A 23123-nucleotide genomic window follows, 5' to 3' on the forward strand; every position below is an offset into this window, starting at 1 on the left:
TATGGTATGTCTACCTAGGTCTTTTTCAATTTAGTATTCCATGTTCAATAGATTTGACAATATACGCATGTGACAGAACCAAGATGACAGAGAAACTTTGACCAAATTAGTAGCAAGTGCCTCACTCTTGCAATACCTAGTTAACTTCTTGAAAGGACGAGATACAAGTTCATAGCAGTCTATGAATAAGGATGATTAGCCCTCGTACTCCTGGCATCAGGTTGATGATATGGCATCCTGCCAAATGTCTTAAGAGGATGTTCAGTACAAGTAGTACAGACAGCGAAGCAATTCCAAAATTACCTCCGAGACTACACTGACTTTTCTGCTGAAAGCCTGTCATTTCTTGATTACATGTTAGAAACTACTCTCGAAGTATCTTGTGAAATTGGTCTCTCATGCTTTCACCCATTATATCACAAACCAATTAGAAAAGCAGCAAGATCTTCATTCTTCTGTAATTGAGTAACATTTCTGTCTCTTTGCTCATGAGTAGTCTCTGCTTCAGATGGTTTATGCTCTTCACTCCAATAAAGACTTTTTAAATGTTCAAATAAAATACCATTTACTCAATCTTAAAGGCATTTTGGCTATTGTTTTGGAGTCAATGAGAATTAAGTAAGCAGGGTGAATTTCTATGGAATTCAAAATGAGAGAATGCTAGGCATTGTATCCACTCCAGCAATAGCAGCCTTGTCCATCCTAAAATTGATACAGTAGTACCTCGGTTAAGAACTTAATTCGTTCTGGAGGTCTGTTCTTAACCTGAAACTGTTCTGAACCTGAGGTACCACTTTAGCTAATAGGGCCTCCCGCTGTTGCCACCTTGTGACTTCTGTTCTCATCCTGAAGCAAAGTTCTTAACCCAAGGTACTATTTCTGGGTTAGCGGAGTCTGTAACCTGAAGCGTCTGTAACCCGAGGTACCACTGTATAAGTCACTCCAGATGTGCACAACTGGGGCTCAGGGCCCTAACCACACAATGCAACAGGCATGCTCTACTTGCCTCTGTTTTCTCTCATTAAAACATTAGCATATTTTGAGCCTCAAGGGCCTTTCAGTGTTTCTGTACTGAGGATTTGCTGACTCAGAAGCACCTACTATTAGCTTGTTTATCTCAAAATCCCTCAAGCCACACAGTACTATCAGAGCTCAATTGATTACTGAAAGAGGCTCATATTAAGGAACATAAAAATGTATAATTAGAATGGAAATGAGATTATAGCAAGCATCTATCCACCAAAGCTGTTAGCCTAAAATCTCAGTCCCCCTACAAGCACACAGACAGATAGACTGTGACTGTGTCTTAACATCAATTGCTACTGGAATGAACTCCCTTTTGTAGTGTACCAGTGAATAGTTAGTATTACAACCACACCCTTATGGGATACCGTTAATAATATTCAATGAATACCATGTAACTTCTTTTCTTGTATTCCAATGATGCCCTAGCTTACTAGAGTCTCTGTACTAGGAAATCAATTGATCTAGTCTCAAGTGTGGGAAAAGGCACACTCTGCAGCTTCTCTGCAATAACCCCAAGTGTGCATGATGATCCACGCATTTAAAAAAAAGCAATATGTTGAGATGGCAACAGAGAGGAGTGGCCCAGATTGAACATACCACAGTCATCAGCCCTGGAAAGCACAGGTTTTCTCAGTTGGGACTCCACATGGGAAATGTGGATTTAAGCATGAGACACTCACTATGCTCTAGGTCAGAAATGGGCAAGATGTGATCTTCCTGTTGCTGCTGAACTTCTCCAACTTGCCCTTAGCCAGCATGATCAACGGTCAGAGATGGTGGGCACTGTAGTACCAACATCTGGAGACACATTCCTGCTCTAGGTCCTTCTAAAAACAGGTTTAAACTCCATTCCAATTTCTAAGATGTCTTCTAAAAGTGCAAAGTATAAGTTATCTACTTAGAAACAAGCTCTACTGAATTCACTGTTTCCCAGTGTTTTACATGGCTATCTGAAACGAAATAATGCGAATCTATTATTGTAAGATGTATTGAATTTGACACATTTCATTATCTACAGGAGTGTCATGACTCCCTTGGTGTCTTCCAGCTCATACCCAGGATGGCAGACTCTGGAGGAAGGCAAGGAGGTAGATAAGGAAAAATGGGAGAGGGAAACTGGAACGGTAGTTCAACAATCAATGACATTCCAGTAAGAAACTTTATTTTCAAAAATGTGTACCTTTTTCTTCCAACCAAATTTTAATGTAAACTGTATCCCTAACTTGGTTGTGGTGGCATTATCTAGCTATGGAGTTTACAAATTTCTATTCCTCAATAAAATCCAGAAGGGAGAGCCATGCCAGCCTTTTGCAGCAAAATAACAATTCCCACTCACTTACTTGATATAATCACAATGAAATTTGCCATATTAAAACTTATTTTCTTCATTGACTGTGAAATTCAGAAATGGAGCTGAAAAGCACTGCTTTTATTGCTCAAGTTATTTCTTTTGCTCATGTCATTTCTCTCCGCCTATTAAACTGTTTTTGCCCCACTGTCAATTGTTATTTTTTATTTTAAATCAGGAACTGCTCTGTTGTCCCAGAGGTATTTTCTGAGACGCCTGCAAATAAACCCAGCTATGATTTTAAATCAAAACTTCAGGAAGCTATTTTCTTTGAAGAATATAGAGTCCATCCCTCATTGCCCCCCAACAGCTTTACCATCTATGTAATTTGTTTCTGTGACTCTTTCCCCATTTTGCAACCTCTATCCTATGCTCCCTTTTCTTTAACTAATATATTCAGCAAAACTGTTTTACAATAGTTTGTTCTGACTGTTCTGCTTGGATCGTGTTGTAAGCTGCAACCATTCTTCTTTCTAGATCAGCCACTCGGCAGGTCAGCTCACCTAATTGGAAAAGACTAATGGAGCGATACCTTGCATGCATCGTCACTTCCCCCTTTTTGTCTAAAAAATGATTTCACAGAGACTTACTTGGGATCAGAGCGGTGTGGAAAAACTACCACTATTGCCCAGTGCACCCCCCCCCCCCAGTGAAGACTGGAAAAATTGCTTTCATGGTTTCTATGCAACAATACAGTACATTTTTTGCACACAGCGCAAAGATCCACATCTCCTCGGTGAAGCAGTACTTTATTCACAGGCTCAGCAAACATACAGACCTGCTTTCTTACTATTATTTGTTTAGGCAACTGATGAAATAGACTTACTTTGCCAGTTCTCATTTTTTTCTTTACGCATTTCAGCAGCCAACAGCAATTAGCACTGCTTTGCCTTAACTATGGACATATACAATTTTTTTATCGCACTATGTTCTGTTTTCATCTCTTGATGAAATTAATAGCAATAGGAAGCTCTTCTATGCTCACCAAGAAGTATCCAGAAGTTTATGCTTCTTATACTCCCAGGATATTCAAGATTAATAGAACTGAAGCCTCACATGAGAGTGGGGGTCTGTGTGAGTTGAACAGATGAGCTTACAGAACTACCTCGTCATATTAGAGGACTTCTGGTACAGCGCCAGCATCCCTGCAATACTGAGATTTTATCAGAGAAGAATAGGACTAAACTTTATGGGAACTGCTCTGCAGCCAACAAGTTAAATGATACCAATCAAAAAGTATATGCCCTTATAATGAAATACCTCTTTCTGAATTTATTAATTTAGAAACCCTTGTATATTGTGGATAGATGGTTGTAAATCAATAAAATAAGATTCCTAATCAAATCAGCTGGTAGCCTACTATGGGTATACATTTCAATGCATGTCAGTTGTTGTACAATTATATTTATTAGCACATTCTCTTCCACTTCAATAATGAATTATAGAAAAAGTTAAAATAAGTTAGGGAGTGTATTGTCTAATAAAACGACAACTCAGCTTTAGTGTTTAGATATCCAAAACTGCCATTATACTGCACAGACACCACTGTACAGACATGCAGTGTGGTGCTTTAGTACTGTGGATATATTTAAGGAAAAGAACAGTTATGTTAACTTTTTTATTTTGCCTTTTCACTCCATTAGAAACAGAACACTAGATACTACTTGGATCAATGCATTTTTGCTGCTATTGCTTGGATTCTGCAGATAGAAGATAACAATCAATTTTGGTTGTTGTTCACCTGTACATTATTATTTCTATTTCCATTATATTAAGCAAAAAGAAAATATGCTATTTGGATAGGCCAGTTATCTAGTCGACTTCTTCATGTATTTTAAATATATGGATATGGTTTTATACACATTTATCAAGAAATAAGTTCCACTGAACTCAATGGCTGCTGTTCTTGAGTAGATATGTAAAGGATAGTGCTTTTAAAAATGCAACAGACACCCCCCTCTCAAACCCAAGACATGCACTCTAAATGTGCTTTGAATACTGTAAGTGAAGCTGATCATCAGCCTGACTAAGAAGTACAGTCTTTGTGGAAGTAAGTATAACAATTTAAATATTTTTACCCAGAGGTTAACTACAAAGGTACAATACAATGAAGATTATAAAGAAAATGAGTGTTTATTGTAGAACTGATGAGCTTTGTCTTCAAAAACCCATGCTGCAGTAGTTCCTACATTATCAGCGAAATGAAAGCTTGATTTCAATGATGTCCTTCCACCGTGGAAGGTTCATTGCTTCAGCAGAGGTTTCTATGAATGGAAGGGGAAGGGAGATGCTATTCAAGAATCTCTGCTTCTTCTGTACTCCCATGTGCTACTTCCTGTTCCAAAAGGTCTCCCAACCCCTTAGTGCAGGTTTGGAGGGGTGCAGCAGAGTGAATGGTTGAGTTTGTAAAAGCTTCTCTTCTCTGTTCACAGAAGGATCAACTGAACCAAAAACCCTTCTTGTGAAAGGAGGGACATAACTGGATACAACCCAACAGGTTCCTAGGATGCTGTAACAACTTATTTATTTTAGGATTCCATTAAACAGTAGCATAGGGAAGTGGAAGCTCACAAATAACAGCAGCGGCAAGCGAAGTCTCAAGATATATCTAACAGATCGCAGAAGTTTCTGCCACTGCAATTAAAATTAGTTCACATGTTACTGTGCTCAGACAAGTAGCCCATTTGAGTGCCAGTAAAAAAAAATGTGCGCACAAAAAGCAGTGTGTGAAATAACTGGACCAAGTAAACAAACAAGTTTAAGTTTATTGCTTTCACATTTATCTTAATTCCATTATTCCAAAGAAGTTCAAACTGATGATCTAGTGCAGTGTTTCCCAAACTTGGGTCTCCAGCTGTTTTTGGACTACAATTCCGATCATTCCTGAACACTGGTCCTGCTAGCTAGCAATGAAGGGAGTTGTAGTTGAAAAACAGCTGGAGACTCAAGTTTGGGAAACACTGCACTAGTGCAAAGGATACAAACAATTATGATCTTTTCAACATCACAGAAGTGTCTGCCTTTCAAAGTCTAAGGTTGTTTCACTCATGAGGACACACTTTTTGCTAAAACAAACTTGGTTGCAGCTAATCCTAGAGGATTAACAGATTTAAGATGTTTATCATGTCTCATCAATATCTTTAGAAACAATTCTAAATGATGGCCTTACATGCCAACACCAGTATGTAGAAACGTAATGCTCCAGATGTCTACCACACAGTTGCAGCTAAAATCTTTATGATCTTAAAAACTTGTTCTTAATTCTTATCAATACTTGCATGTTTTATCTTCTTCTGTCAACTGCTTGGAGGTTTTATTTATAGTTAAGCAGTATGTAAATTGTTTTAATTTAAAATTTCATGGAAAATCATGAAAAATCTGCCGGCGAGATAAGAGAGAGAAAATTGTCCCCCCCACCCCGCCCCAGCTTCAAAATTTCACATCTGGGGGATCTCATTTTCTCCCCAAAACCCTACAGCACATGGTTAGTGTTTTCATGACTGAGAGGCATTTGATTTCTGGTACAAGTCCTACACTTTTGTCATTACACTAAGATTGCCATACATCCGGAATTTCCCGGACATAGTCAGGATTCGTCCATGTGTAACACCTTTTGTGTCTGGATTTTCACTTTTTGAAATACGACAACCCTACATTACACCTAACTTACCATTTGTCAGGGACATGGCTGAATTGAATGCCTGGGAAGAGTCTGAATCTGGAGGCAAGGGATTGCAGCCGCAGACAGAGCATGAGTGGGTTAGTTCAGCCCCCCTTCATCAAGAGTTCCCAGACTCAGCTAGAGCAGCAGACTTGGAAAGCTCACAGGTAGGAAGGAGATAGATGACACTGAGGGGGTTGCTATGCAACCAGGAGGTAGGCAGCAGTTAGAGGGATCTTTGTTTGATGGGGGGGGGGAGTTCATCCACCTTCTCCCTGAACCAGAAGAGCTGAAAGGGTTAAAATGCAATGGAAGTACAAGAGAGGAAGGGATGGACTTCGGCACCCTTCGTGCTGCAAAAGGGACGGAGACTCAGTGACCAACTCGTAGCTAAGAGCAGCAGGTTCGGAACTGCGCTCTGGGTGTAAATTGTAAATAAACGTGCAATAAAACTGCCAGAGTCTCATTAATTCTTATCAGAGTTTGCCTGCCTGCCTGAGATCATTACACCATTTACTCTTTGACAAACCACATATAGTCAAATTGAAAAGACTATCTAGGTTAATTGGGTAAGGCACAGAGCATTTTAGAAATGTTTAGTCTTACAAATATTTATCTTTTCAAAAGAAATCTGTGCTCTTATAATTTTACAGTTTTCAGGCCACTTTATTTTCTCAAAGACACTGCTGAATCTTAGGACCTATTTTCTTTATTATAGAAATTGGCCACATATCTTCTGCTTGAAATATTCTCTTTTTTGTGTACTAAGGCCCAAGTGGTTACATATTTATGGAAGCATTTCTTATGAGCTCTTGGCATTTTGTAATTAGATGCAATGTATTTCAGTATGTACAGTTAATAAATAAGCAAGAATAGGGCACTGGATGAAAGAGAATTGCAAATAAAGTATGCCATTAGCTTAGTTAGGTCAAAAAGATCCCTGACATTTCAAAAACTAGAATCATTCCACTTGACTTATGGAAGAACTAGAATACATACATTTAAATTACTTTGGAATTTTTTTTTTTGATTTTTTTTTTTTAGGCACTAAGTTGAGTTCTGTAGCTTCAGTTCAGCAAGATGAAATGGCAATTCACTGATGCTCTTAGTCCTGAAAGGAAAGGTTTCTGGATCACAATAACTGAGCCTACTAGATTCATAAGTGGCAATAGGCAGAAAAATAGAAATACAAATGCACTTGTGCTTATACTTGCTGCCACAAGTCGTAATATACCTGTACAAAGAGGCAATTTGCACTTCTCATTTGGAAAAGTATTTTTAATTGAAAAGCTGACATGATGATCAGTTAGTGAATGGATTTTCAACATTTGTATACTGTAAAATCAAGTTTACTTTTTATTTTATAGTAAAGTGAGGGTTTTTTGGGTCAGGTATAAAGGGAAGAGATGTGGGGGAAGGGGTGCAGGAAGGGGGTTAGCAAAGAGGTGGCTGTTCCTAGTACTATTTTAACAAAATCAGTATATCTGTGAGGTTTCTCCATTCAGTGCTATCTAAGATGAGTAGTGTTGTTCAGACCTACTGTAATTCCATTCCTCAGACGAGGTACCCTCTTCAGCTATCTACCAGTACTGAGTTTTTTGTTCGTGAGGACAGCTGCCAACAGAATGGGGACCGTGCTGCCCAACAGTCACCCTAACTGAGCTAGCTGGGTAGTCTTGGGCATGGAATCTCCCAAACTGATGGTACTGAGTGATTTCCACTTCCAGGCAGATGCTTCATAGCTTTACTATTTGTTGAGTTGAGAATTACAGGAACTCCTAACTTCCACAGGAGATAGGACCTATTAAAAAGAAGTAAGATGGATCCAAACAGTTTTCTGGGTGCCTTGGTGAAGTTTCCTATTTTGTCACTTGATGATTCTGTCAAAGCACTTATCAGCATAGCTGTCAACTTTTCCCTTTTCTTGCAAGGAATCCTATTTGGAATAAGGGAATTTCCCTTAAAAAAGGGAAAAGTTGACAGCTATGCTTATCAGTCTCTAGGATGGGGAAATGACCAGGAAGTTTGACATAATTGCTCCTAAACATCCTGTCCAGTTGAGGCAAACAAGTTACCTGGCTTTAAAGAAATCTCCAAGCAAACTAGACAGGGGGAGTAAGTCCCTGTTGGTTTTGCTGGACCTCTCAGCAGCTTCCAGTCTGTTGACCACCATATTCTTCTGGACTGTTTGGCCAGGGGTGGCTCTGGGGAGCACTGTTCCCCATCTTTCCTTAGGGGTCAGTTCCTAAAGGTGATGTTGGGGAATCCAGTTTGACAATTGGTGTATGACGTCCCTCAGGAATTAGGGAACACGTTTTAATGTGATCCAGGAGGCTTCTGCCAAGTACCTGAACTTTTATTTACAGAAACAAAATAGAATTTTTTTTTTCCAGTAGCACCTTAGAGACCAACTGAGTTTGTTCTTGGTATGAGCTTTCGTGTGCATGCACACTTCTTCAGATACACTGAAACAGAAGTTTTATTTACAGGTTGTGCTTTATCTGTGGTCTCTGACTACAGAGCAAGTGGATAGGCAAGCCAGAAGGAGTTGCTTTTGTGAGTTGGTATCTTCACTATCAACCAGCTCTGGAATTCATCTTCAACTCTTTCTACCCCTCCTCCTGCAGGGAGAAATCTGGATACTTGCCTGTGATTACGTCAAGTGCCAGGGACCAGCACAAACAACCCCACATGGACCCCACACACCAACATATGATATTGTACCTTTGCATGGATTTGAAGTATTCTATATTGAATACTTCAATAGTTGGATACAAACCTAATAATTAAATACAATAAAGTAAATAGAGGTCACTGATCCCCCCCCCCCCAAGATGAAGCAATTGCTTGGTTTTTGTAGTAAAAATATACTTTGATTTTTTATATATAAAAGAGTTGTTATAGATTCTAGGAGCCTGGGGAACAACACTTTAGTTTTAAGAGGATGAAATGTTAAGTTAGCATTTAATGTTGCATTTTCAAATATGTCGTTTCCCACAGTTTGCTATCCAGGAAGCAAAATAAACCCTCAGAGGAGAGCAAAAAAATCACTTTAGAGAAATTTAAATGAAGGCAATAGATGCCTTTAAACAGGGAGGCACAAAGTGAAGCACAATATACGAGACTTCTACAATGGAATGTAAAATATAGGTAAGAGCATACGGTGCTCTAGTTTGGGGCATAGTGACAAGCCCCACTTTACTCCAACCTGCTATTTCCCTGTGTACTTAGTGGGCGAAGAAGGTGCTGATAATGGGGGCAGTGCATCATTTTACATTATCAAAAAAATTAAAAGTTCAGCTTAACTATCTTTCTCAAATTGAAAATCCTCAATAATGTACCACGAGACAAAAGATCTGCAATTCTTATAGTTGAGAAATATGCTATTGCTGTAATTTACCTCACTATATGGGGCTTTGAGATGCACAGTGGCATTCCAAACCAACTCTCAAAGAAAATTGCCTGGAATTTTCATGACATCAGGAGTATTCTTAGAAGTTATTTAAAGAAAATTGATTTCTGATAGTTATGAATTACATATAGTGCTGGCAGATGGTAGAAAATGTTCTTTTTGCATGAGTGATTGTTAAGAACATTGTCAACAAAGTTTTAATATAACTTTCTTTTTTAAAAGATGATTTATGTGATTTACAGGGTGACTAAGGTGACTACTCTTTATCTGTCATACTAGACATCCTAAGACTTACAAATAAAAGTTATATTATTTTCAGTTTTTTGCAGGATGGTCAACAGTATTATTCCTGGAAGTCAACATTTATATTAAGGTTTTTAACATGCATACTGTATATCTGAATAAAGATACGGCTTGACTTCTTGACAACCTGTCACAAAATGAGAGTTTAGCTGGAAAGTGTGCAAGTCAATCCAACTGAACTTAAACTTAGTTGATTCTGTGATCCAAAAGCATTTCCCATTTTTCTCCCTAAGAGTTACTTATCTGAGTCATATTCAAATTAAACACACATATACACATAACATGATTGGATAACAGCCCCACACCATGTCAAAGGTGTGTTTAGTTTAACAATGAATTAACTGAGACATTACACCAAATCCAAGTTAAGAAAGCTTAGCTATGATTTAGCACAATGCTCTATTGAAAAGCCAGTTATTGTTATTGTTCAATCTCTGGAAGCCACTGCAACTAGATATGGAAGTGCTTAGAAGATGGAAAGCAAAAATAGACTTGTAGTTTAAAACCACCGGTTGCCTGTAAATTTGAAAACTCACAACAAATACAGTGGCAACTTAAAGAGAGAGAGAGAGAGAGAGAGAGAGAGAGAGAGAGAGAGAGAGAGAGAAGAGGATACCAATTTGCATAAAATGTGCATGTGTTATTATCATTAAGATACTAATTATATCTAAATTTGCAACTATCATTTTAATAGAAAGGCAATACATCTTACCATAGTGGGCAATGACTATGACCAATAGATTATGTTGCAATTGCTTACAAAGAAGTTTTGAAGCTACATATTTATGATGAACATATCTTCCAACTTTTCAGAATGGAGAAATCTAAAAATATCAACTACAATTAACTCTTCTTGATGGCATAAACGTGTTTTAAAAATGAATATTACATACCATAGTCTGTGATCTTACAGGACACCAAATAAAGTTCTTTCAAGTTCTGTCCTTCTTTAGCAATGACTTCTACACATCTGGAATAAATAAGAGATCTCAATTAATGAGTGCTTAATGAGAGATCAATGGCTACTAGATATTTAGAATGTAAATTATTAATTGAGAAACCAAACTTTTAATTTAGTGTGTGTATATATCAGGCTATATCAGAATACATTACAGCCTTACTTTTCAATCCAAGTGATTCTGGTCATTTCAACAAGATGGAAAATAGAAATTTTGACAACATAAAGGAGTTGCATCATTCAGTCTTGTGTTCTTAATTTTGAAATATTACACAAATATTTCAGACTGATAACAAAATGTTGAATAGTAGCACAATATTTGTAACAGAGTTAGATTAAAAACAATAATCATAAAGTATTTTAACCTTCATCTAACTTTGAGATACTATTATAATGTAGTTTACAGTTTTAATGGAACTTCAGATACTACTCACAATAATTATAAATTAGGTACCTTGATTCATTGCTGTATGTCCAAAGTGATTATTACAGACGTCAGCAAACATCCAAGCATGAAATATCACCCCCTACTTGAGCACAAATGTTTAGCTACAGAAACATGCATTAATTAGAATGGAGATTTCAGTTCCAAAGTGTTTGTTAGTTTGTAAGAGAATTATAGAATTGTGTTTATTATTTTTACATTTCGTATCCTCTTCTTGAAACTTATATAAACAAAAACATAGGAGTAAATACAATCAAAATTCCATTGTGTGAACCATTTCCTTTATGTTATACATTTTAGAAATGCCAATGTTTGCTTGTTTCAGAAGAAACATTATGAATTTATTAACAAGGTGCTCAGCTTATAATTCAAGAGTTGCAACACGTAACAATCACGTATTGCACCTCTTGCAAGCTCTCCACAAAGTTTCCATGCTTCTATCTTGAAAACCACACAAGTGAGAGCGGTTTGAACTTTTTTACAACCCAACTGGCACATATAGAAGAAGAGGAAATATTGCTCCCAAAGCTATAAACCAAATGATGTCCTCATATCAAAACATACACACATAGAATTACTAAAATTTGTAACATTAAATGTAAGAACAAGAACCCTATTTCAAGTTCTGCACAACACTGCCTTTCACCCTGATCAGCACAGTTATCTAGTCACAGAAATATAGTACGGTGCATACTTACAAGCTAACTATTAACATTGCATGGGACAGCAACGTGCCTCAAATGCAAAGCATAGAATGTCACTATGTAGCAGAGGAATAAGTATAGAAAGAACATCACACACACTCGTTCTTCTCCTGCCAAAATGTAGTGGTAAACATTTAAGAACACCACTTCCACTTTGGGTGCATTTGAACAATTTAGTAATTCAATTATATTCATGGTTTCCTGTTTTTTTATGCAGAGCATAATAATTTAAATGCTAAAATAAATATTTTAAAATCAAAGGTTTATGCTGTCTATTGTGCATTACAATTTGTGCATTTTTCCTAAAATGCTTCTTCCTTATATTCAGTCTTGAATCTGGGTGAATGTTAACTAATTAAACTGTGCAAGCTACAAGCTATCAGATGGATTCAAAAGGATCTTGAATTACAGAAAATAATTGTCTGTTCTACATGCATATAGTTTTTATGGGGTTGGTTTTTTTTTGGTCAACTTTGCAAAAGCCTGGGACATGGCATTAGTGACAATTGAAACGAGCTAATGAGGAAATATGACTACGCAGCTTGTAAGAAAAGTGGTCCTCAGAGACCTTGTTACTGTTTGTGATGCACTTCAGTTAATAGGAGCTGCCAGACACTGGTTTAGGACATTTCACTTTAAAGAACTGCATTTCGATCACCTTGGTATGAAAGGAAATGACACTGTCAGAGTCACAGCCTGATGAGATTTGGAATGAGTATCAGAATGCACACGCCACCTCAACGTTACATTTGAACAAGGTAAATATTTTTTCTAAACAGAAAAAAAAACTCATTTAAAATGCAAACAAGGAAGCATGAAAATTTACTGCGAACAACATCTAACTACAAAGATGAGCTAGTAAAATGTCCCCTCATACAAACTTCACTCTATTAACTGTTAATCGAAAGAGAACTTTCGGAAATTCACCCATCTCTCATTTTTACTGAGGTTGTAAGCTTTATTTGGGGTGTCCCAGGTAAAGGCCCTAAAATGTACCCATTCTAAATAGAAACCCAACATCTCTGAAAGTTGGCAGCCCACTAGTAAGATTACAGCTGTCACCTTCCTATGAGTCCACGGTGAACAAGATAGGAGCTTCTGTACTGTAAAGGATGAAGCAGAAAAGTTTGTAGCTTAATATAAGTTTGTAGCTTTTATAGTCCCGCAAGATTCTTCATTATTTATGAAACACACTTTCCCCTGCCATAGATGGTGAAAGTTTCTGTAAGCAATCTGAAAAGGAAAATTAAAATAAATAAATCCAGGCACATAGCTGCCAGAATAAGCTAGTTAGATCAGCATTAAGGATCTTTACCGTTTTGGCCCCTTTATCTCTTATTTTTCTATCCTCAAAAGACTGCAGAATAGGTAGACTTCTCATAGTAGACTATAATTCCAGGGATTAAAGCTGTCTGTTTGAGCTTGATAAAAAGTAACAAAGTACTATCCTTGGTTGGATAAATTTTGATTTTCTCTCTCTCTCAACTGTTGTATTATAAGTAATTTGCACTGGCAAAGGACTTAGCCTTGAATAGGCACCAGAGAGAATTCAGCAAGTGTGGAAATGCTTCTGTCTTCTCATCTAGATGCAAAAATAAAAAATAAAAAATAAAAAATGACTCTCCTGGCCAGGAGTTAATAGAAAGCAGGCAAGATGCATAAGCCAGGATTGCAGGAAAGAGATACACTCGCAGTAAATACTTTGAGTGCACACATTCACTACTAGCAAATAAATGTTTAAATAGAAACCAATATTGCTTCTTATATGAAGAAAGAAAATGTGAAAAACATATGAGCAAGTGTCAATCTTCACTGAAAGATGTAAGGCAGCTGAAATAAATTATTTAATTAGATATGTATGTAGAATTTCTGTGAAACGCAGTTATAAAATGTAGACAAAGGAGCATATTTTAAAAATCAGCTTACTACTTTGATTCATATACAACTAATAAATACAAAGACAGCCAGAAGGGTGCAGGTAAGTTGAGCTGTTTATCAGCTACAGTTGGAGGTGTCATAAAGATACAAAACACCTATTCTATTTGCCCCACTACTGTCAAAAAGGCCTTGAGGGCTTTTGACGGAAATTATTACAAAATTCTACAAAACTTTGATCAGAAAAAAATAATGGGATTGGGAGGGGGGAACGAGTATCTGCAACATAAGCCACCATAGTGTTATAAAAATGTTCAATTCTCCTCATGAGCCACAAAATAAAGACATGGCTTGGATATATTTACTTTTGTTGGCTGAATAATATATGAGATGAAATGTAAAAAGTTGCCGCCTTGGGCCTGGGTTATTCCCTCAGGAAGCCCAGAAGCAAGATTGCTAAACAGCCCAAGAGCTGCATACCTTCAAGGCACAGTTTATGACTAATCACAAGTAATTTTTGTAGCTCCCAGGTAAATGCCCACTTTCTCCACAATTCTGGGCTCACAGCCACTAACTAGGAGGCTTCTCAATAGCTTTAAGCCACCTAAGCAGTTTTCACAAAGGACAAATGTCTAATTGGGCCACATGATGGGTCTGAACCCCAGTGTGCCTGGGATTTCTAGGGTTTGGCTGTCTGAAATTAAGGGGTTAAATGCACAAATATAACCATTTGTGGGCCAGTGTCCAGGTTCTTAGCATACTGTTGTCAATGCAGTGCTGAGCACAGAATTGGGTTCTTACATGCGAACATAAAGGGAATATTCTAAATCTATTACTGAAGAAATGTAATTTATTGGCCTGGTTCGCAAACCACATTAAACTAACGTTGAAAACAAACTATGGTTTTATGTGAACGAGCAGAAGGCAGGTGGATGATGCTCAAAGGTTCTCACAGCACTCCTCCCCCAATCCTGCTGCAGTAGAACAAAACTGGGTTGCCGCTTGCAGTTTGCTTGGAGACAAACCACGAGCCCAGGTTGGGAAAACAAGAAAAATAGGCTCTAGCTTGTTTTCTGGTGGCACAGTTTTTGTTTTACACTAAGGTGACATGCGGATATCCTGATGCCTATGTTTATTACAGTGGTACCTCGGTTTAAGAACAGCCCTGTTTACGGAATATTCGGTTTACGAACTCTGCAAAACCAGAAGTAGTGTCTAGGTTTGCGAACTTTACTTCAGTCTAAGAAGACGAATGGTGGAAGGGCACCAGCAGTGGGAGGCCTCATTAGGGAAGGCGCGCCTCAGTTTAAGAACAGTTTCGGTTTAAGAACAGACTTACGGAACGGATTAAGTTCATAAACCGAGGTACCACGGTATTTTGTGCATTTCCTTTTATTTTTATACATATTCTGGTATGGTGCTTTGGAATGTCAATATTACCAATCCTTTACTACCATTAAACAAACTTAATTTCAAATCAGAGGCCGCTGACACCATATAACACTGGTCCTGAAAAACCTACATTGGCTCCCAGTACATTTCTGAGTACAATTCAAAGTGTTGGTGCTGACCTTTAAAGCCCTAAACGGACTTGGCCCAGTATACCTGAAGGAGCATCTCCACACCCATCATTCAGCCCAGATACTGAGGTCCAGCTCCGAGGGTCTTCTGGCAGTTCCCTCACTGCGAGAAGTGAGGTTACAGGGAACCAGGCAAAGGGCCTTCTCAGTAGTGGCACCCTCCCTGTGTAATGCCCTCCCATACAGATGTCAAGGAAATAAACAACTTTCTGACTTTTTAGGGAAGTTTTTAATGTCTGGTGTTTTATTGAGTTTTTAATATTCTGTTGGGAGCTGTCCAGAGTGGCTGGGGAAACCCAGTCAGATGGGCGGGGTATGTATGCATGTATGTATGTATGTATGTAGAATAATAAATAAATAAATCATTCTAAACAATTTCTAGTCCTAAATCAGTAGGGGTTAGCAGAATTTAGCAAATGAGGTTAAATTTAGACATTGTTACTCTTTTCTTTCTTAAAATTGGGATTGTTTTACTAATTTGTAATTTTACCTAAACTGTCCCAACCATGCACTTCATATATCACACTTTATCAGACCTCTAAAACAGCCTTGAAAAAGCTATATTTACATCGCATTTGTAGACGCAAAACTTTGCCAGGTTCACAATAGTCCTGCAATTATAGTTATTTCTCTGTAAAGTAACTGAATGTATGTACAATAGATTACAGAAAGCTGCACGGTGATTACCAACTTTGTTATAAAGTTGGATATATGTTCAGTGAAGCCAGTCCAGTAAGGTAAAGAGGCACAACCCCACAGACCAGGCTACCCATCCTTCTGCCTGCCACCACCAGTCGAAGGATGCAACTTTATCTATCACCCTCCACCTTAGTCAGACTTAAGACTTTTCTTTGAGGAACTCAGCAGGCAGTCTTACCCTACAAAGGTTCACAGGCACAGCATTTGGACATGCCTGAAGTACCACCTATATGTTGAGGTTTGAGGAGCAAAAGAAACAAAAACTGAGATTTCATTTGGGAGGGAAAACGCTGGACAAGAGGAGGGAAAATACTAGCAAGTTTTAAGGGATTTCTGAGATCATTTCCCCACACCTTAAACCTACGACTTATCTTTTGCAACCAATCCTACACACACACACACACACACACACCCCTCAATAAATCCTATTTTTTTGTTCCATGTGCATTCATTGCATAAAACAGTCATATTGAATTCAATTGCATCTTTCTTGCTTTTATTTCTTATGAAATTCCATAATACTCCAAGTGTTTATACAATAAAATAAAATATAAATAAAAGAAGCAATAAAAATACAATACCCAACATCAAATTGCACTTGTTGCAACAAGCCGAACAATTATTATCTGGGCCTCACAGACCCTCAGCAATTTTCAAAGAGTACATGGGGGAAAGGTTTAGGAATAAAGTGAAGTAAAGATTACTTAGATACTTGGTAGACTGAGAGAAAACATTCCAAGAATAATTAAGACAGAAGGACCAGTGACTGGCCTACCCAGAAGTGCAATTAAAGAAAAGACCAAGGTGTTACCAATAACAAGACACAATGGTTATAATTTAAGTATTCCTTGGGGAGTAACAGTGAGCACATGTAGTCAATAGTTTATCACAGCAGAGACAGCTTCTCTCTCTCTAGTGTAAATTTCAAGGAATATAAGTACGAATGGGTTTCTTTTACAATATTAGTTTTTTGAAGCTCTGTGCCAATATTGCAGAAGGTAGATATTTTTCTTAGTAAATTGATTTGCAGCAATGTATACATGCTGTTCAGATGTCATACAACCATACACAGAAACAAGTTCATTGTTGTACAGAAATTATGTGGGGTATTATGCTCTCTTAAATCTTTACAATGTTGATTGGCTTCAAATGCAAACATGAAGGTTTGCCAGAAGAAGAAGAAGTAGTAGTCTGCATTTACAACCGATGTAAAGAGCCATTTCAAGTTTTTGAATATGATCCTCAATGGCAATTTATTTTCTTTAAACAGCTGTATCTCCGTACAAACATTCACAATCAATGTTAGCCTTTTTTTTTTTTTAAATGAACAGCAAGGCGTAAGCCCAACTGGAGCATAACCACTCACATACTAAAGTTAAAACAAGAATTTATAATCTGTAGCAAGGATCAAACTAATTGTGACTAATCAAATAATAGGCCTTCTGATGCTTGCTTGTTCATTACTAGGGTCTGTATAGTTAAAGCTATGGTTTTCCCAGCAGTGATGTATGGAAGTGAGAGCTGGACCATAAAGAAGGCTAATTGCCAAAGAATTGATGCTTTTGAATTATGGTGCTGGAGGAAACTCTTGAGAGTCCCATGGACTGCAAGAAGATCAAACATATCCATTCTTAAGGAAATCAGCCCTGAGTGCTCACTGGAGGGACAGATCCTGAAGTTGAGGCTCCAATACTTTGGCCACCTCATAAGAAGAGAAGACTCCCTGGAAAAGACCCTGATGTTGGAAAAGATTGAGGGCGCAAGGGGAAGGGGACGACAGAGGATAAGATGGTTGGACAGAGGTTGGAAGCTACCAACCTGAGTTTGACCAAACTGCGGGAGGCAGTGGAAGACAGGAGTGCCTGGCATACTCTGCTCCATGGGGTCACGAAGAGTCGGATATAACTAAACGACTAAACAACAACAACAACAACAACAACAACAACAACAACAGGTGTGCATACCGGTATTAGGATCACTGCATGGGGGGAGGTGGCCCATGCTGCTGCAATACTGATCCAGATTAGTGCCACCCATGACTGCTAACGGATCCATAAGGGAACATTAGAAGAGTCTGCTAGATCAGACCGACAACCCATCTAGTCGAGCATCCTGTTTTCATAGCAGGCAACCAGATGCCTGTGGGAAGACCTGCAGTTTTAATTGAATTTTAAATTTGTATTTTAATCTGTTATTTTAAATTGACCGTTTTTATGTTTTTTGTTGTGATTTTAATTGATGTTAGCCGCCCTGAGCCCGGTTCTCTGGCTGGGAAGGGCGGGGTATAAATAAAATTATTATTATTATTATTATTATTATTATTATTATTATTATTATTATTATTATTATTATTATACAGGAGTCCAGCACAAGAGCACTCTGCCCTACTGTGGTTTCAAGAAACAGCCTCTGACTGTGGAGCCAGAGAATATAATCACAAATTGTAGCCACTGATCAAATCAGGATGCTGGACCTCAATACTGAGAAGTTTGCTATTAAGACATATCAGTCATTTCTCAGCAAGAGCTGCCATCTCGTTTCTTTGCTTATAAAAAAGTGGGTTAATTACTTAAATTAATGTAATTAAAAATAATCCACAATTCTATACATATCAAGCAGCAAGAGCCTAATTAGGGGCACAAAATCTTATTATAAAAATCTGCCTGCAAAATTTAAATGTATAATTACAGACACTCCAAGACTAAATGGCCAATGTAGCCATGTGGCATCTACCGCTATTTTGTGTGTACAAGCACTGAGTTCTTACAGATTATTGCACTGGGGTTTGTGAATTATCAAATGCCTCCTTGTTTATTACAATGAGCCTAATTTGCACAACAACTGCTAAAGAGAAACTATTTTGAAAAGTAGAGAGAGATTAATTGACTTGGCTCAAGGAATGCAATGTGCTACATATATATTGTTCACTTCAGCGTTAATGCCCCCTAGAGCATAAAGCCAATTAACAAAGCAAAATAGGGATGCAGACATTTAGGAATGGCTTTTCTGCATTACACAGCATTTTCTCATGTTGTGTATAAGCACCACAGTGTCAATCTCCTTTGTATATCTTTGGAATATTGGGATTGAGAATGTGTTCTCATTTTATACCATTGCATTTAAAAGATTGTATTTGCAAATAATTAGGAAGTAAACAGTTGCCTTATAAAATTGCTGTTGTGTTCAGGTCCTTTGGTGCCCCAATCTGCCTGTGAATATCTCTAGAATAAGACACATAGAAACATACTAACCGGATACCTTGCAGACAGGTCTAAAAGCAAGGGTTAATTAGAAAATGTAGAGGGGTCACAGTAAGCTGTTCTGTGGGCAGCAATATACTTTGAGCTGAGGACTGAGAGCAATGCTGCCTTCAAAGCCCACATGAACCATCATTTTGATATCTGGGAAGATGTAGCAGCTGTAGTCAGGACCCCGGGACAGAAAATCTACTACAATGACCATTCAGTTGGTATCACAGCAAGTTAGTTGCTGGGTTATCCCAAAAAGAATAAAAGTTTCCTCATCGGTGCTATAGTTACAATTCAAAAACATTTCTCTTCTTATTGCAAAATGTCTCTACTGCTTTCCATCATTGCTGTCTGCAACTGCTTCATAGAAACATGGAGTTGGAAGGGACTTCAAAGTTCATCCAGTCCAGCCTTCAGTCTGTAAACTAGACTGCCTCCATTTTATTGTTTACTAAAATATTTGCACAATTCCCAACAGGCCATTTATTCTCAACATAACCCCAATCTTTGCGAATGCCTGGCATATTACAAACCACAGTTAAGTATGTACTTCCCAATGTGAAATGCCTCACATTATAATTTTGAAAAGAATGAATTGCAAATGCTCTCAGGTGCACTGACCACAAAAAATGATATTTAAAGGGTTATCATGTCTTTGTACTTCACAATTCAAATCGCCAGTGTGCAGACAGCAGGAGGTTCTTGAAGTCGTTAATACAGATCTCTTTAAGCAAAATGTGGTGCTGAGAGGTAAAGAAGTTGATAAACATACTCACTTTCCTGCTGATCTTCACTGAAAAAAAAAATCCTGAAAATTCATTGTTTGTGTCTCTTATTGCAAAGCAGAAAATTTATCTTTTATGTTGTTTATAAAGTTGCTCTCCCCACCCCACTATCAGTAAAAACACTGACCTTCCTCCGAGAAGGTTAAACTTCCTGCTTTGTTTGAAACACCAGAATGCCTTTCCTCAGAAGAAATGCTACATGTTCATGCCGCAAGCAAAGAAGAAGAATACACTATCGTTCCAGCCCTTCATTAGTCAGAGGATCTTGGCAACAGCAATGCTGCTTGTATACGATCCCTGCATGAAAAACTGTTTTCAAACATAACCTTGCCAGGAGCTATGTTCTATCTTGGCAAAGGGAAGCAAACTTTGCTTCTTTACCTATCGGCTCAGTCTGCATGAAAAACAGGTGTTGTGGTAGGAAATGTGGTTTGAAGAGGGAACAAAATAAAATTATGTTTTGTTTTTAAGGGGGGGGAATAGAGATAACATTGCAGGGCTCAAGTGTTTGTGAAAAATGCAAATCATGAAAACTGGTTAAAGGATTAAATGCTCTTTTGCAAAAAGTGACCACCGAGATTATAATCATTAATTAAAATCATGTAAATAATGTTCCAAAATAACTCTTTCTTTTTATCTCACAGGTTTCCAAAAGCCCAATGGTAAAAAGGTTTAGTCTCAGAAGAACTGCTCTAATTAAAACTAAAAATCTAGTACAATTAATAAGCTTGCAATCCACTTAACAAAGGCAAATTCTGAACACTAAAGTCATGTAGAACCCCCATTTTTCAAACTGTACAATGATATATACATTTTATTTATTTATTTACTATCTGTTGATTTCTCTACCAAACATGTACCAGCAATCCTTAAGTTTAGTGCATAATCTTCTTTTGGAAAATCTGAAAGTATTTAGTTCCACTGATTTGCTGCAGAAAACAGTAATCAGTCATCCACACATATCATTTGTCCCTACACAATTCCACACACTTAAGACTATTCACTAGTTTGATTTTGTTTCCAAAACCTCACACTGATATTTTTAGGGTTGCCATACGTCCAGAATTTCCCGGACATCGTTGTGATTTGGCTATCAGAAGGTGTGCCGGGGCGGAAATCACTGAAATGTCTGGAAAAATCCGGAGGTATGGCAACCCATGTTGGTAATGTCGATTTTGGCAAACTGCCTTAAAAGTACCTTAAAAAGTCTCTCTTTTTTAAGATTTTGTAAAAAACAAAACAAAAAACCCCCTCAACTTTTGTGTCTGGATTTTCACCTTTTGAAATATGGGAACCCTAGATATTTTACATATTAAGACTTAGTTGAAATATTTATTTTTATGTCTACATGGAATGGCTCATTAATTAGGGCAGAGAAATCTCCATTTCCAAAATGAAGCATCTTTTTGGAGCATCTATATTTATTTAAATTTTCATACAGCTTGCTGAAATAGATTTAATTGTTAGCTTTTTTTAAAAAAAAGTTTTATTTTAAATTCTGTGAAGTGTATTAAAAGTCAAAAGAATGACATGTATGAGTGGACATCTGCTTGTGCAATGAGACTCCTTCCTTCCCAAAACCCTGCTCAGCACCCATATGCCGTGAATCTTCTCCAGGTGATCCCAGATTTTGGGGGCTGCAGGAAAATAGGAGGAATCCATTCAAACACTGGGAGACACCACTGCAATTCATCCCCTACAAAATGTCAGAATATACATTTATGTATAGTATGACCTTTACTTGTATTTTAAAGTCCTACCAAAAAAAGAAAATGTCAAATTTTAGTCAAAGATTGTTTCTCTTTCCAAATGAGAATTAATTTTTTTCATGATCTCATCCAACCCCCAATCAGAAAAGGATTGGTGTACAGAGAGCATGATAATTATATAGGGATTGTGTGTGTTTGCAGTTAACTGAAAGCAAAAATGTTTAAAAGTTTACAAACAAAAATTCACAAAAGCAAATACAATTTCTATCCAACTTGAATCTAAAAGAAACTGGGGGGAAATAACTCACTTTTTTATATATGAAACAGGAACAAGAAGGCAATTTCAAGAAATGATGCAAGGTGCTCTTTCTCAGGATAAATTAATCTAAGAATTAATTTGCATCCAGGTGAATAAGTCATTAACTATAAGTAAAAAATGAGAGTTGCAAATAGCAAGGTGCTGCAGGTTTCTCATGTCAATCTATACCACAAAATTGCAGTTAAACCCAGGAGTAAAACAGGTCAGTAAACAATATAAGGTATAATATTGTCCAACGGCAACTGCTAGAATTCAAGGTACACCAAAAACACACAAGGCACAAAGCCAATCTGTGAAACAAAACTAACAACCTAGTATGCTTTTCTTTAAGTCATTATTTTCTATACAAATTAAGTGTTATGAGACTAAGGTAAACCACTGGGGTAGGACTCTGGTACACAAACAAGTTGCAAAAGTCCCCAAGGTTTTTAACGTACAAAATTAATTATATGATTGTTTATATGCTTAGCATATAAATGCTGCAAGTCTTTTAAAGAAATCTGGCATTTCATTAATTATATCTAGAAAGAACTCTTTAAAAGTTCCAAAGTAATAATATAATTTAGAAATTATTTCACAGAGTAAGTGCTTTTTTCTTGCTTCACATATTTTTAAAAATAAAAATATAACATGGCAAATGAAATTGCATCCTTGAATCAAAAAAATCTCCAACTTTGCATCCTTAGAAAATACAGCTAAGATTTTCCAGGTGCCTAGTGAGGGAAAGAAGAACTTCACTATGCAAATTGATCCGGGTGCAGAATCTCCTTGCCCCTGGGCTAACGCTGCTAATATTAGAGCTGACCTCTCAAATTCTCAAATAATAATTTTCTACAAAAAAAATCCAACGTCTGGAAATTCCTAGAGAGTCGACTGAATAGGAAACACCGAGTCACAGTTGAGCAAATCTACCTGAGGCAGAAATAGAGCAATTGTGCTGTTGTTAACAGGAACCTGACATACAATTGTCCATGCATTGCTTTGACAGATGACAGCACCAGAATAGGCTTGTTTCTATCTGCAACTGTAATTCTGACCGAAGAGAAGAAGA

The 23123-nt window shown here is 37.4% G+C and overlaps 1 protein-coding gene across 2 annotated transcripts in view; it reads right to left on the reverse strand.

The window, feature by feature from the left end:
* FBXL17 (F-box and leucine rich repeat protein 17) overlaps window positions 1–23123 on the reverse strand; it is a 135470-nt gene that overhangs the window by 41497 nt on the left and 70850 nt on the right. The window contains exon 7 of one of the 2 annotated variants that reach the window (XM_033164390.1): window positions 10644–10720. The exons of the other annotated variant lie outside the window; for it this stretch is intronic. Coding sequence (XP_033020281.1) covers window positions 10644–10720 — 77 coding nt within the window. The remainder of the gene's footprint in view (window positions 1–10643; window positions 10721–23123) is intronic. 2 annotated transcript variants of the gene reach the window in all.

The sequence above is a fragment of the Lacerta agilis genome, chromosome 11 (genome assembly GCF_009819535.1).
Source record: "Lacerta agilis isolate rLacAgi1 chromosome 11, rLacAgi1.pri, whole genome shotgun sequence".
NCBI lineage: Eukaryota > Metazoa > Chordata > Lepidosauria > Squamata > Lacertidae > Lacerta > Lacerta agilis.